At 40.4% G+C, this 16,404-nt stretch overlaps 1 protein-coding gene across 7 annotated transcripts in view; it reads left to right on the forward strand.

Moving 5' to 3' along the window:
- Nucleotides 1-16,404, forward strand: part of CDKL5 (cyclin dependent kinase like 5) — a 226,528-nt gene that overhangs the window by 169,402 nt on the left and 40,722 nt on the right. For all 7 annotated transcript variants that reach the window (XM_032329648.1, XM_032329652.1, XM_032329649.1 and 4 more), the window contains 3 exons: nucleotides 2,563-2,643; nucleotides 6,843-6,994; nucleotides 12,341-13,307. In XM_032329648.1, coding sequence (XP_032185539.1) covers nucleotides 2,563-2,643; nucleotides 6,843-6,994; nucleotides 12,341-13,307 — 1,200 coding nt within the window. The remainder of the gene's footprint in view (nucleotides 1-2,562; nucleotides 2,644-6,842; nucleotides 6,995-12,340; nucleotides 13,308-16,404) is intronic.

Consider the following 16,404-nt stretch of genomic DNA (forward strand, 5'->3'; position numbering starts at 1 on the left):
TTTATAAACTTTAATATTTTTACAATTTAGTCTGAACGTGTTTGTGGTCTTTTAACTAAACTAGGTTAATCTTTTTGGAGGTTTAACATCATTTGAGGGGAATGTCTTTATCATTTTGTTGAAGAATATCTGCAAAAGATAGCTAAGCATGTAGAGTGTGGGAACTGGAACTTCCGTGAGTTACAGACTCACCGGTGATTAGTTCAGTGTTACTGGCATTTTGATTCAGTTGTGTAGAGATTGGAAAGTCAACAAGATGTTGCCCTTTTGTTATGCTTTATTTTGAAAAAGTTAACAATTGCTGTCCCATAGTCTAGGGTATAGACTCTGGAGTTAGACTGCTGGGGTTCATAGCCTGGCTCCATATTTCTTACATGAATGACTTTGGCAAGTTTCTTGTGCCTTGGTTTCTTCGTGTAGAAAATGCTATGAAAATGTTGTGAAGGTTAATTGTTCTCTGTAATATGCCCAGACCAGTGCCTGACACATAGTAAGAGCTTGCTAAAGACATACTCTCGTTGTATTGTTTTGTTCAAGTGATTAAGAAAGAAAAACTACTCGTTGGGATATAATTTAAACTTCTATGTTTGAGTTTTGGTTATATGCTGAATTATCACATGAGAATGGTAGATTTCATTCAAAAGCATATAAATTAATTTTTTAACTTAGTTTGGTCATTTTTTATCATAATTTTTTTAATACTTTTTCAGTCTCTGCATTAATTTTCTTATCAATGAAATGTTACTTCTGAAGAAAGAAAGGGACATCTGGTAACATAAGATAGACTTCATGAGCAAAATATTAATTAAAATGTAGCAGACAGAGTTGTTTATCACAGCATGACAGGTGTCTCTCTTTGGGCTGGTATTTAATACTCCAACAACATCCAAAAGAACTTCTGTTGAGAGCGGTGCCTAGGTTCAGAAAGAGTGTGGGTTTGGATTATAGACCTGGATGCAAATATTAGTTCTGCTTTTTAATTATGTAACTTGCTTTGAATAAGTTATTTGAACTTTCTGATTATCACCTTCATGTCTAAAATAAAAAGAATTGCTAAAATGCCTTGTATAGCATCACTTCCTTCTCTAATTAGTTAAAATTATTGCCCGTGTGTCTGTGTCAAGTTCGTGTTTTTCCTTCTACTTCCTCTGTCTGGGGTGCTGTCCGACTTTTCTCTGTCCTCACATTTTTCTTACCTTTCAAAACCTAGTTCAAATATTATCTGTGGATTCTCTTTTTCTCCAGCTGCAAGTCTTTTTCTCCACCTTGGTCTCTCCTTCCTCCGAGCTTCAAGTCGAATTTTTGGCTGCACACTTCAGTGCTGATTGCTGTCTCAGCCAGACTGTGGGTTGCTTAATTGCATGGTTTAGGTCTGACCCATATGCTGTAATTCCTGCTGTCCCTAGCTCAGTGTGCAGATAATGTCATAATCACAACTTCAGTGATTTGTTTGAATTTCCCTCCATAACTAGTCCTCCCATCCACGTACTGAACACGTTCAAGGATTCTGGTACTTTGAAGTGCTCTTATGTCGGTATAAAGGAAATATGTATTAAAGGCAAAGGAGACTTCCCATTGCAAGGGAGTGCCTGGCATTGGGCTCTAATACTTTCTCATCCACGTGGATGTTGCAAAATGTGGGGTCGCAGAGAGGACAGAGCACCTTAATAAATTTGACCTCTTCTCTTCATTTTATTTAAAAATGCATTTATTAATTTAGAAGACTGTTTGCCTTCTGTTCCAGCTTATATAAAGGAAGGAATTGAAAACAGGTCATTAAAAAAGTATTTTAAAAGCAATGTTCAAACATGTGTCTGATTCATTATTGCTATTTCTGTGGCCTTTCAAGTACTGGCCTCTCTGCCTTCACTTTCTCTCTCTCTTTCTCTCTCTCTCTCTCTGTCTTTTTAAGATTTTTATTTACTTACTTGAGCTAGAGAGAAGAGAGAGCATGAGCCGGGTGCTGGGGTGGGGAGCGGTGGTGGCCGGGGCAGAGGGACAGGGAAATGCAGGCTCTCCAAGGAGCAGGGAGCCTGACACAGAGCTGGATCCCAGAACCCTGGGATCATGACCTGAGCTGAAGGCAGCTGTTTAACCAGCTGAGCCACCCAGGTGCCCCTTCTCTCTCTCTCTCTCTCTCTCTCTCTTTTTTCCCATTTTCTAATTTTCAAGAGTAAATGATATTGTGAAAAACCCTTAAGAATTGTCTATGTAAGGAGACAAGTTCTGTATAAACTGTATTATAACTGAAGTGTCTATATAAACAGAGAGTACCCTGTAAACTGTATAGTCTCAAATCTTTACAGTTAGGTTTGTTTTACATGCTTCATTGGCTAGATTTAATATCCTCTCTTATCTATACATTTTCCTGTTATTTGATACCTAGTCCTATTAATCTGTACCTCCAATACATAGACATAAAACTAAAGGACACATGAAATGAATTTGACTCTGGCACTAGGGCAGTAACTTCTGTTCCTTTGCTACCTTTTCCAGAACTCACAGCACATAGGCACATGTGTCCCCTTCCCCGAGTGCTAACACTCCTATCTGTTCTTACAGTTTCCAGCTGTTAACCACCCTCAGACATTGGAGAGAAGATACCTTGGAATTCTAAATAGCGTCTTACTTGACTTAATGAAGGTGGGACAAGTTGATGTTGTCTATATAAAATGTCTTTTGGTTTGTGGATTTTTTTCTGTTTACATGTGACCAAAGCCTACTTTGTATTTCGTTAATAGATGTGTTATAGTGAATAATTGGGGACTAGGTTATGTTAAAAGCATGCGGTTTAATCAAAATAGCAACAGTACCTAGTTTTGTAACATTCCATGTAGACAGGACCATGAGATACCTCAGTTATGTTCCTAAAGTGGATAGAATAATAATGATTTAAATATAAGTAATAAATAACTTAAAAATTCAGCGTTAAAGAGCTGCTTAGGTATAAAGTTTCAAAACAAATATTAAAATGAATGTTGAAAGAAGAAATGTTCTAACTTTTTTTTTAACGTGACTGTTAAGGCCTCTCTTAAGATTATTTTGTAAGTGAACCTAGTTCTGCCCTTTTTCTAATTTGGCCTCTTCTCTCCCTAAGGGTGGGGCTTTTTCTGGGTCTCTCTCTTTTTTTTGCCACAGCAGATTCACTGCTTCTACCACACCTGAGCATGCCTCCTCATGTTCCTGTCCCTATCCAGAAAGTTCTCCTGCTCTGCACTACCAGAAACATTCTCACAGTTTTTTATTCAAGCTCTTCCTTCCCATTAGATGGACAGCCGCTTAAGCGAGAACCAGTTTTTCCTGTTTTCTCTGGATTTCATTGCAGCCAGCCAGTGCATAAGCTGGTGCTGGTTGTTTGATAGTAGACCTTCAAAAAAACACTTGTTAATGGATCAGTTTTATTGTATGTCCATTTAGTTTATTGTTCATAATCAGGGGTGGTTACATTATACACGTAGTCTTAAAGGTACACTTAGCACAGTTGGAAATTGCCGAGAGCACTTTCAGAACTTTGTTGTGCTTTAAACTATGTTCCTCTGTGTGCAGAGGAACACTGTGCAAATTGGTGTCAGGGCAATGGTGAGGGATTGGGCACGGCTTTTAGAAAGGCCACATACCACATAACCTTTTGTAGAGAATTATAATATTCATTAATTTAGGAAGGCTTTCAGAAATCCCAGGTAAAGAAGCATTTATGTCTTGCTCAGCATTTCCCAAATTTAATTAAATACTGAATACTATTTTAAAAAAAAGTCTGTGGACTCTGAGAAACAGAGGGTTTTGGAAGGAAGTGGGGTAGGGTGTTAGGTGAGCCTGGTGGTGGGTACTAAGGAGGGCACGTATAGCATGGAGCACTGGGTGTGGTGCATAAACAATGAATCTTGGAACACTGAAAAATTAAAATAAAATTTAAAAAAATAACTACAGTACTGGTGTTCTGAACACAGATTGAGAGATGCTATTAAAAAGATAACCCTCAAGGGTTTTTCATATTAATTAGGCATAAATTATCTCTTGATTCAGTTGGATTCTGTCAATATGTTCTGTCACACAATCAATATTTATCACGGCTTAATGATTTGGTAACTTAAAAATATAAATAAAGTGAAAAAAGAACTGAATTAAATACAATTTTATGGTTTTTGCCTTTTGTCTTTTTAAAAAAATAACTGAACTTTTTTTAGTTAAATCATTACCAGTTCTAATTACCAAGGGTCAGTGTTGTACCTGGTAAAATCCAGAACAGATAAAGGTACAAAGATAATGAGAATCTTTCTCTATTGATACCAATTTGGAAATTAAACTAATCCCTATTTAGAATATTTAACTTCAAACTTCTTTAACAGTAAGTAAACATTTTTATTGAAATGTATATTCATAAGATATGCAAATTATGTATACATTTCAGTTAGTTTTTAGAATGTAAACATATCAATGTAACCACATCAAGACTGAGATAGAGAAAATTATTAACACCCAAGAAGCCTCTTCAAGAGCCCCTCCCTGGCTCTCTACCCCATATGCCTCCCCACTCCTGGAAACCATAATTCTGAGTTCTATCACCAAAGATTAATATTGCCTTGTTGTTGAATGTTACATAAATAGAATTATTCCTTTTGTCTTTTAGCCATTTTCAAAATGACTTTGAAAAGTAAAGAACATTATTTATCCTTTCATGAAGAAATATATTCTCTATGCCATTCCCTAAAGCAGATTTGTTAATTTTGTCCATATATAAGTACCTAAAATAGCCATCTCATCCTGCATCTGTTTATACATATTAGCCATTTTAGAGGGGATGCAGGTTACCAGAATTGATCCAACCCACGGTAATTTATATGGACTCTATTTTAGTTTTTAAAAAATGTTTTTTTTCCCCTGAAATGCTGAATTTTGAAGCTGTTTACTTGGTGAGTTTTATACTTTCCTCATAATGACCTCCTCCTTTTAAGTAATTTGAAAATTAACAGCTATATTTATGGATATAAAAAGTTCTTTGTGTGTATATGCAGTAATTTCTACAGTTGATAATCTTAAAATAGCACTTCGATGCTAGTAGATATTTGGCTTGTAAAAAGTCATATGTACTTCTAATTTAAAATACTACTCAGGAGCCAGCTTTGCTGTTTTTAACTAGTATCATACATTTGAAACCATTTTGATGTTAACTATTTGGCCACTGAGACCAAAATCATTTTTATATACTTCCACAGTTTTTTATTTTCTAAAGAGGAGGAGGCAAGAACTACAATAAGTTTAGAATTGTATCTGAGTCAACATGAATGTAAATCCACTTGCATATAAACAGTGGCTTGGGTTACCAGAATCTTTTTTTTTTTTTTAAGATTTTATTTATTTATTTGACAGAGAGGGATCACAAGTAGGCAGAGAGGCAGGCAGAAAGAGAGGAGGAAGCAGGCTCCCCGCTGAGCAGAGAGCCCGATGCAGGACTTGATCCCTGGACCCTGAGATCATGACCCAAGCCGAAGGCAGAGGCTCAACCCACTGAGCCACCCAGGCATCCCTGAAAGGGATCATGTATGCATGCAAGGATTTCTGATATTTATCATAGCATTAATTATAATAGTGAAAAGTAGCAGCCATCTAAATGTCTAACAGTAGACCAGTTGAATAAATTATGGTATATCCATCCCACACACTTCCTAGGTCATTTAAGAACATGTTGTGAATTTATTTGTTGCATCATTTTCATAATAATAACATAAAGGAAACAACCAAAATGTTTGTCATTAGAGAATTGCTAAAAACAACCTAAGTCATATCCATAGAGTAAAAGCTCTTTACCGATATGCAATGATCTCTTAAGATCTAATGTCCATTGGAAAGAAAGATAAGTGCAGACCATAGCGTGTCTGCTACTATTTGGGTAAAATAAAAGCAACAGGGGCTCCTGGGCGGCTCAGTGGGTTAAGCTGCTGCTTTCAGCTCAGGTCATGATCTTGGGGTCCTGGGATCGAGTCCCACATTGGGCTCTCTGCTCAGCAGGGAGCCTGCTTCTCTGTCTCTCTCTCTCTGCCTGCCTCTCTGCCTACTTGTGATCTTTCTCTGTCAAATAAATAAATAAAATCTTTAAAAATAAAAAAAAATTTAAAAATAAAAATTAAAAAATAAAATAAAATAAAAGCAACAGAGAGAGATAGGTACAGAATATCTATGGAAGGATGTGCAAGAATATGGGCTGCCTCCCAAGAGGGGGCAGGAGAAAGATGAGTGTATATTGTTTCATGTGAATATATACTTCTTCCAAGATAACATTTCAAATGTCTGTTATGTTGTAAAAAATGTTTTTGACTAGTATGTGAAAAATGCAGGATCCACAACTTCCACATATAACATAAAGTCAGGTTTTATAAAACAAAATATGTATATACGATATTCAGAAAAGGGCTGGGAGAGCTTATCCCCAGAGGGCAACAGCAGTAAGATAATGTGATAATTTATTTTTTTATTTAAAAAAAATTTTTTTTTTAAGATTTTATCTATTTGAGAGAAAGAGAATGAGTGAGCGAGCACAAGTGGGGAAGGGGCAGAGGAAGAAAGAGAAGCAGACTTCCCCGCTGATCATGGAACCTGACATAGGACTCCATCCGAGGACCCTAAGACCTAAGCCAAATTTAGACATTTAACCAAGTCACCCAGGCATCCCAATAATGTGGTAATTTAAATAACCCTCTTTAAAAAGTGTTTTTGGACTAAACTGCGTTCGCTAGATAGTTTGCAATGACCATGCATTTCCTTTATAAGGAAAAGAAATAAGGTTTTTATTACAATTTAAATTTGACTTTGTAATGTTCTTTCCGATCCTAACTTTGTTTCCTAAGAATTTACTGAAGTTGGACCCAGCTGACAGATACTTGACAGAACAATGTTTGAATCACCCTACATTTCAAACCCAGAGACTTTTGGATCGCTCCCCTTCAAGGTCAGCAAAAAGAAAACCTTACCACGTGGAAAGCAGCACTTTGTCTAATAGGTAAATATTCCCTTTTAAGGAAATACAGATGCAGTGTTGGTCTTACAAGTAGGTGGAGGAGGTGGCTGCTTAAATGATGCAATTAAAGAAAAGAAGGAAAGCCCTCTTTATTCAAAAATATCTTCCTTATGCTTATTACATGATTCAGAACCATAATTAAAGAGTTGTGTGGGTCTTAAAGACTTTCTTATCTTTAATAATATATTATGGAAACCTATGCATTTCCTGGGAAAGGTAGCATAGGTTAGCAACTAAGGGGGTTTCTAGCCTCATGAATGAGAAGATCCTGCGTAAATGGGGCCAAGGCATGATTCTTGGAGGCAAAAGGGGGGGGGGGCAAGAGAATTTCTGGAGGGAAAAGAGGATGCCGAACACAAGTGGGGAGGAGGCCACCCAGGACAGTCTTTGCAACTGAACCAAGTAGGTTTGGCTCTATTAGAAAGCTCGTATGTTTTTGTTTTTTTAATCATTGAGTTGAGAAGTTAGTTTTTCCTAAGAATAACAATATGGAAATAGTAAAGTCACTTTGGTAGATGGTGATTAAAATTGGTGTTTCTTAAAATAAAAATTTTTAGCATAATCTTAAAAAAAAAAAAAAACCCTCTACTTCTGGGGTGGGGGGCTGTCTTCCCTTCTCTACCAAGAAGCTGGTCTTGTCATCTGGTATTGCTCAGCCTTTGGGATTAGTAAGTTGTTTCGTTCATCTGCTCTTAAAAGATAAATAGAAAATGGTCATTCTTAATGTGAAGTTTTCTGAATATAGAAAACTCCTTTCACTGCAATTTTCTCTCCACATAACATAATTGTTATTAATCTATTGGAATTTTGAAAACACGAGACCTAGTACTTTTTCAAGATACGTGAGCATATCCATAAATTGACAATAACCATTTATCCTATGTTTTCTCTGCCTAACTGCGATGGTGTGATTGTGTTTTACTTCTCTTTACTGTCTTCTGAATGATTGGTTTACATATGTTATAGACCATTCTTAGCTGGATTGTTTTATTTGTTTGGGGATTTTTTGTTTGTTTGCCCCCCCGCGCCCCGGGAGGCCTGTGAGCAGATTCAAATTCCGCTTAACCAAGTTTGTATTCACTTTGTTGTCTGTTTTCATGAGATTTTAGTACACTAAGGAATAATAGTCATCATGTAGTTACTCCTTTCCATTTAGGAAGTTCAAGTTATGCCTCTGTCTTATCTGGGATCACTCCCCAGTTCAGGTACTTTTGTCTCTGTTCTGCCTTAATTATCACTTGACTCCTCTAGTTCACATTTGCAAAGGAAAAGGATCCCAAGGATATAAAGTTCAGTAGACTGATGACAATTTTTTGCTTCATGCTGTAGTGATTAATGGTGCAACCCATATCATGAAAGGGGACCTTTGTATCTATCCTCTAATGACTTGGCTTGAGAGATCCCCAGTGGGTGTCTGAGGCTCTCCCTGGGAACCCTCTTTGGGAATCTGTCAAGGAGGATTTGTGTGGTGATAAACTGTAATTTATATGGGTCTTTAAGGAGTCCACCTAAATCTTCTTTTGAAGTAGACAAGAATAGAAATGATAAGTAAATAAAACCTATGAAAGAATCTGTGTTTAGGTGTTAACACCATGTAGAATTTTTTTTTTAAAGATTTATTTATTTATTTGACAGAGAGAGATTACAAGTAGGCAGAGAGGCAGGCAGAGAGAGAGAGGAGGAAGCAGGCTCCCTGCTGAGCAGAGAGCCGGATGCGGGACTCGATCCCGGGACCCTGAGATCATGACCTGAGCCGAAGGCAGCGGCTTAACCCACTGAGCCACCCAGGCGCCCACACCATGTAGAATTTTAAAAGGAAAAGTCTTAAGTGGTTTCTTTAGGAACAATCTCAGCTGAGTTTACATGTATATGGAAATGTCTTTTTCTCTACACTTGTCTGTGGTTCATATTTCCTCTATGGATTCCCTTCTTACTGGGGACACTAACTCTACAAAGACCATGGCTAACTCCGGCTTCCCAGCATCACTGCTGCCACTTACATACTCTGCTGCCGTGTCCCTGAGACACATTCACATACCGTGTCTTCTCTTGGCATTACGTTGCCCTGCCTGAGTCTCCTTCAGACTGTCCTGAGGTTCTCCTGACCTTGGACCTGGTGGGATGGTGGTGTTTTAGCCTGCCTTGCCCTCTCACCGGTCCTGCTTTGCCATCCTTCTCCATAAAAATGTGGCTTGGCATCTTTGATGTTTAGTTTGAGAAGTCATTTTAACTAAAAAGATGAACTGTTCTGCCAGCCATTTCAGAAGGGTTTATATATAAAATCCTCTTTAAGTGGTTGGCAGTTTAGCACAGATTCCTTACAGTTGTGTGCCAAAGAGATCTATGGAATTTTCGGAGCAGTTTCTTATTGTTGTGCTTTGGCAGAACTCCAATTTGAAGACAATTTGATGCCCTTTCTACTAAAGAATTATGTGCAAAGCTCCATGGCTTCAAATTAATACCAAGACAGAAGCGTTCAGAATAGCATTTTAGGCTCTTTGTACTTTTATGGGAAACCAAACTCTTTGATAAATGTTTCTACCTTAACGTTATAACCTCCCTTTTCTCATTAGAAACTGTACCTTACGTTGCTACGAATTTGTTCTTTCTAACATGCAGCTTTGTGCTCTCCTTTGAGGTCCATATCTTCCAGGCTTTCAGAAGCTTTAGCAGCTGTCTTCACTCTTCTCTGTCCTTCCCTGGTTTTCTTTGGAGCTTCAGGCATTACACAATATCTGCGTGTGTTATCTCCGCTATTACCCCCTCTCTAGACCTGAAGGAGAAAGGGGAGGAAGTAGGAATATGCGAGCCCAGGGGAACCAGGCAGGAGGAGCCACCCTGTGAGAGCTGTAATCTGGACGGACAGAGCTGTGACCCGAGTTAGGGTGCATGCTGGGAAGGGGGAGGGAAGACAGGCCCCAGGCCCTTGCACGACTTAGTGCAGCTGGGAGTTCGGTGGCAAGAGATCCCGGTGATGCAGTATGCAGCATTGGACTCCCGAGGCCCTGAGTGGGGCGGGGCAAAATGGAGGACAGCTTGGGGGTTCGGTGAATGGGAGATAACCAGCACACTTAGGTCTGTTTATGGGTTAGATTATTCACATATTTTTGTTTGGGTTTTTGTAAAGTTGCTTGGATATTTTAGTTAACAAGATACAAGTTGACAAATGACTCTGATGGTTTAAAACCTGATCCCTTTAGGGCACCTGGGTGGCTCAGTCCATTAAGCCTCTCGGCTCTTGATTTTGGCTCAGGTCATGATCTCAGGGTCGTGGTGTCGAGCTCCTGCCCATGCTCAGTGCAGAGTTTGCTTAAGATCTTCTCTCTCTGCCCGCTCTCCACTGCCATCTTGCCAGCGTGCTCTCTCTCTCTTTAAAAAACAAGCAAACAAACCAACAAACAGAAAAAAACAACCTGATGCCTTAGGGTATGATGACTGCCCTTTATTGATCCAGGGTTAGAGTCAGTTGATATCCTTTAACAGAAGATGAAACTTTTGTTTCTTTTTAATTTTTTAAAAATTTTATTTTTCTTTCATTTATTGATTTAGAGAGAGAACGCACACAAGTGGGGGGAAGGCAAGAGGTGGAGGGAAAGAGGCAGACTACCTGCTGAGCGCAGAACCCCCATGTCAGGCGGTTTTCACCATCGAGGGCCACTGCCTGCTCCAAAATCAAGAGTCCGACACTTGGGCGCCTGGGTGGCTCAGTGGGTTAAGCCGCTGCCTTCGGCTCAGGTCATGATCTCAGGGTCCTGGGATCGAGTCCCGCATCGGGTTCTCTGCTCCGCGGGGAGCCTGCTTCCTCCTCTCTCTCTCTCTGCCTGCCTCTCTGCCTACTGGTGATCTCTCTGTGTCAAATGAATAAATAAAATCTTTAAAAAAAAAAAAAAAAGAGTCCGACACTTAACTGACTGAGCCACCCAGGCGCCCCGAAACTTTTGTTTCTTTGCGTTTCTTTCTAGATCTAGGACCTGCTATTTATTTAGTTAGCTCGTATTTAAGGGACCTTATTTGAGGCTGCAGTTGTGACTGAACTAGCAGAGATTAGTGACTGAATTTAGAAGATGAGGCCTTCCACAACTGTTACAGGCTTGCTTGGTATCAGATGCTTTTTTAAATATTCTGCAGGATAGGAGGATGGGAAAAGAGCCCTTACCTTTGTTGCCTGAGGAGTGGATTCTCAGGGAAAATGGAAAGGCCTAATTTCACAGATTACTGTTAAAAAGGCAAAAAAATGTGACTTTCTTTCCAGTTAGTGTGTGATGGGAACAAAACTCCCCCATGTCAAACCATCTTCAGCAATAGCGATATTTGCAGCAGAATTTTCTGAATGCATAATAAAAAGGGATCTTTTATTATGTAGATTATTTTTCATTTAAAAACATTCTCCTATCTCAAAGTATAGTTTGGTCCTTCATATAGTTTGCAGTTGAACAAACTGACCTTGCTGTGAGGTGTTTCAGCTTTCCAATAGAGGACAAGGTTTTCCTCTGGATTTATATTTTTTATTTTAAGCCAGATAGGAAATGAAGCTTTAAATCCTAAAGAAAGCCTTAGTCGGTTTGGAATGATGACGTGTGAGATGATGAAGAGAATAAATTAGGTCTTCTGGGGAGAAATTAACTCTCTCGATCCCTGGGATCCAGTTAAAGACACATTCCTGTTTAGGGTACAAGGAGAAGTATTGCCACTTCTCCAGAACATAAACATTGATCATCCAACATAGTTTACGGTTGGTTTTAGAGCGTCATTTTCTTTTATTGAGTATATTGCAAGAACTCCCATTCTTTGATGATACAGACTAAAGACAAAAGGATACTGGTGTCTGTATGTGCTGTGAATATGTATCTCTGAAGCCAGCAGTGAGTTTTACAAATAAAAGAGAAGTTCAGTGAATATCATGACCTTCAAGTCTACATGTTGCCTCTGACGTCAAGCATTCAAAGAGTTCCCAGGAGTTCATTACAGCTTAGCTCTCCTTTTCTTACCAGGCATTCCATAACAAACACTCATGTGAGCACCCGCATAGCAAAAACATGTTTTCCCAGAATATCAGTTAAGAAAGCCTGTTGGCAAAAAGTTAATTAAACATTTAAGGATGTCAAAATCATTTTGGTCAGGACCATTGCTTTGTTGCAAAGTGACTTGATCTAAGCAGCTTATTCTTTGTGGTTACTTGTTATTTGTTGGCACATGTTTGAATGTGTAACTATTTTTAGTCTTTCAGGTGTTTTAGGGGTGTGTGAAGGTGTGTGTCTTTTTTTAAACAATACTTTTTGTGTGTCTGCTATTGAAGGAAACCGATACCCTTCTTTTGTTTTTACATAGAAACCAAGCCAGCAAAAGTGCTGCTTTGCAGTCTCACCACAGATCCAACAGCAAGGACATCCAGAACCTAGGTGTGGGTTTGCCCCGGGCTGACGAAGGTCTTCCTGCCAATGAAAGCTTCCTAAACGGAAATCTTGCTGGAGCTACTCTTAGTCCCATGCACACCAAAACCTACCAAGCAAGCAGCCAGCCTGGTTCTACCAGCAAAGATCTTACCAACAATAACATACCACACCTTCTCAGCCCAAAAGAAGCCAAGTCAAAGACAGAGTTTGACTTCAATATTGACCCAAAGCCTTCGGAAGGCCCAGGCACAAAGTACCTCAAGTCAAGCAGCAGATCTCAGCAGAACCGGCACTCATTCATGGAAAGCTCTCAGAGCAAAGCTGGGACACTGCAGCCCACTGAAAAGCAGAGTCGGCATAGCTACATTGACACTATTCCCCAGTCCTCTAGGAGTCCCTCCTACAGGACCAAGGCCAAAAGCCACGGGGCGTTGAGTGACTCCAAGTCTGTGAGCAACCTTTCCGAAGCCAGGGCCCAAATTGCAGAGTCCAATACCAATAGGTACTTCCCATCCAGCTGCTTGGACTTGAACTCTCCCACCAGCCCAACTCCCACCAGGCACAGTGACACAAGAACTTTGCTCAGCCCCTCGGGGAGAAATAATCGAAGTGAGGGCACTCTGGACTCACGCCGAACCACAACCAGGCATTCCAAAACCATGGAGGAGTTGAAGCTGCCTGAGCACATGGACAGCAGCCATTCCCATTCTCTCTCTGCACCTCATGAATCCTTTTCTTACGGGCTGGGCTACACTAGCCCCTTCTCTTCCCAGCAGCGTCCACATAGGCATTCCATGTACGTGACCCGGGACAAAGTGAGAGCCAAAGGCTTGGACGGAAGCTTGAGCGTAGGGCAAGGAATGGCGGCCAGGGCCAACAGCCTCCAGCTCTTATCACCTCAGGTACAGCTCGGACCTTTGACTGGATCTGTTGGCTCATCATGGGAAGGTGGTGCAGGGGTGTGGATAGGGTCAGTCTGCAATTTTCCCTACGAGGTTGTGCTTTCTTTTGTTGGGGGAGGGGGAGCAATACTTGAAGGACTATCTGTTAAAAAAAAAAATTTAAGGCTCACTGTTGAGTATTCAAGAGAACTCAAAAAACCTTGTTTTTAGAAATCTGCTTCTTAAGTATTCCTTTCTGGCATATTTTTTTGAAAGATCCTATTTTGATTTATTACAGAGTTCATCAGTTATATGGGATAGTTTTTAATTTTCTCAAAACTTAGTGTGATTTATAGAGATTTTCTCTAATCTTTCCATACCACATTTGCTCAAATCAGGCCCTTTTACTTATACCTTACTCGATATTTTCACTGAATTGAAAAATTTCTGATTTTCCTAGAACTATAGGCAAATTTAACTTCAGGCCAAAATAAACGTTAATTTGCAGTCTTTTGGATTGTTTTTAAATCTCAAGGCAATATTTTTATCCTCATGCTTCCTCCGTCTTACTGGTTTTTCAAACTCTAGAACTGCTGACAGTAACCTGTTTAAAAGAAGTAGCATTCCTACAGCAGAACACATGTTTTTTAAATTATATTTTCATGATATGAAACATTCATCTGCATCAAAGAAATGAGGGTGGAGATAAGCCAGTGTCAGAAGGAGAGAAGAGTTTGATGTAAGGGGAAGTATTTCCCTTTTTGAAGATATGAAAATAGGTTCATCAGACAGTTCTGTGTCAGAACTCCAGAAAATATGGATGGAATACGTAATAGGAGGTTTAGCAAGCTGGGTGCTGAAGATGGGGTGGAGGTTGCCAGTAGCAGAGCAGTCAGTGTAGCAAAGTAGCTAAGAGCTCAGGTTGGGAAACCAGGCTGACCTGGGTTTGTGTCCTAGTTCTGGAGTCTGCTTCAAATGATGTAAATTTGGGAAAGTGACATAATCCCTGTTCGCCTCAGATTCCTCATCTGAGTCGTGTCATAAGCTTCCAACATGGCATATAAAGCACCATGCCCCGTGCCTGGCAGAGAGTGTCCAGCACATTTTAATTGTTGCTGCTTCTGTGATAGTGGGGGCTGTTTTCGCGATTTTTAACACTCTCTCTGTGCTAGGTGTTCTCAGAACACTCGAAAGAGTCTGAGGTAGGGTTCTTGCCCTTGACAAACTTCTCTTCTCTCAGGGAACATTAAATTATACATGATAACAGTGAAATAATTAAGAAGCAAATTACTGTGGCACTGGCTATAAATAGGAGTTGAGAACAGGGAAAGATCAGGAATGGAGCTGTTAGAAATGGCTCTGGGAGCAGCTGAAGTTCTTGCTCTGAGCTAGGATGTAGAGAGAAGTTTTGGATGGTTAAAGAATGAGGATGTGTTCGGTATTTACCGAGTGAGGCCCCATGGTGGGCTCTCCTGAGAAAGATGAAAGATGACAAAGGTGTAGCCCCTGTACTCTTGAGTGCATGTTGGGGCACACGTGCCAGGGATCGGTCGTGGCGGTACCGTGAGGCTGTGTGCCCGTGCCGCACTTGAGGCCACTGTGCACAGTGGCACAGAGAGGCACAGCCTAGTCCAGGCGGGGGTTGTGGAAGCCTCCCTGGGGAGGTGGCGTCTGAGAAGGGATTTCTGGGGCTTAACTCGGGGGAGAAAGTGGAGTCGACCTGAGGAAGGGCTGGAAAGAAGGGCAGAAAAGGAGGAGGCTAATAGAGACATTAAACAGCATGGGGTGCTGTGGGGATTGCAACTTGTTCCTTGTTGCTGCCGTGAAAAATGCAAGGTTTGAGGTCGCTTTTGCCGAAAGTCATTTTGTAGATGAGTGTGCTAAGGTTCTAAGAAGTTAGGTGGGTTGCCCCAGTTTACCCAAATAGTCCAAGGTGGAGCTGGGACCATGAGGCGGTGTCTAGGTCCCTAGGCCAGCGTTCTTTGCACTGTATCATGCTGACCCGTTGAGGCTGAAGTGACCCTGGGCCCCTAAACAGAGCTATCCTCAATGAGGTTGGAAAGACTGGTTGGTGCCCAGGTAAGAGGAGGAAGAGCAGGAGATGCATACTTGAGAGTGGAGGCAATGGCACATGGCAGAGGTGCCATGATTGGAGTCAAAACAGTGGTTGGAGGAGTCCCTCTAGAGAAGAGAGAAGCCTAGGGCCTAGAAAGATCTCTAGAGCCTGGCAGCTGCCCGTAGGCATTAGATGGAGGTCAAAACCAGGTAGAGCGTGCTAGCATGCAGTGTAGCATAAAAGAGGAGATGTAAGAAAAATGAAAAGCTACAACTTGGAGAAAGGACAAATGGACTGGTTCTCAGAGTTCCAGAAAAAACACTGTGAACATGGTGGAGACAATCTAATTATAAATGGTTATTGTGGGCTAAGCACAGACCCAACTGTTACAGAATTTTAAGTCCAGTTCAGGAGGTACAGTTCCAAGCTGCAAGACAGTGTAAGTTTAAAGGCACAAAGATGGCAGTGACTAAAGCCATTAGTAAATGATGAGAATCACTCCCTTACAAAATATTGCGGCCACCTTCAAGAGGAAGGGGACCAAACTGGCACTTTCACTTAAGAGTTTAAGTTAGGTATAAATCATTTGTTTTCTGGGAGACTTTTCTAGAGGGCTTTGTAAAGTATGCAGATGCTAAAATTCAAATGAGATCTTATCACAAATTAGGAAGAAGAAAGGCTACCCTGGACGATTTCCTGTCCAGAATATTCTTTCATAGTACATTTAGGGAGTGAGGGATACAAAGACAGAGCAAATCCTATTTAAAGTTTAAATAAAATGTTTTTGATACATCACGTAAGGCTCAAGATACGACTCTGTGTACATCTAAGTAAGGCTTGGTTGTTTTGTTCCTTAATCTTGTTTTCCTTGAGGGTAGAAGATGCCACTTTTCCCCTCAGTGAACACCCTTGTGGACCAAGGCTGCTCTTACCTTGTGTCTCACCTCCTTGAGAGATAGGCAGTGTCTCCTGAGATGTGTGCTGTCCTGATCATGATTAAGAAAATACATGAAATACAAGTACTGGAGGAGATTAAGAAAACTTTAAGTACATATAATTACA

Source organism: Mustela erminea, chromosome X (genome assembly GCF_009829155.1).
Source record: "Mustela erminea isolate mMusErm1 chromosome X, mMusErm1.Pri, whole genome shotgun sequence".
In the NCBI taxonomy this organism is placed as follows: domain Eukaryota; kingdom Metazoa; phylum Chordata; class Mammalia; order Carnivora; family Mustelidae; genus Mustela; species Mustela erminea.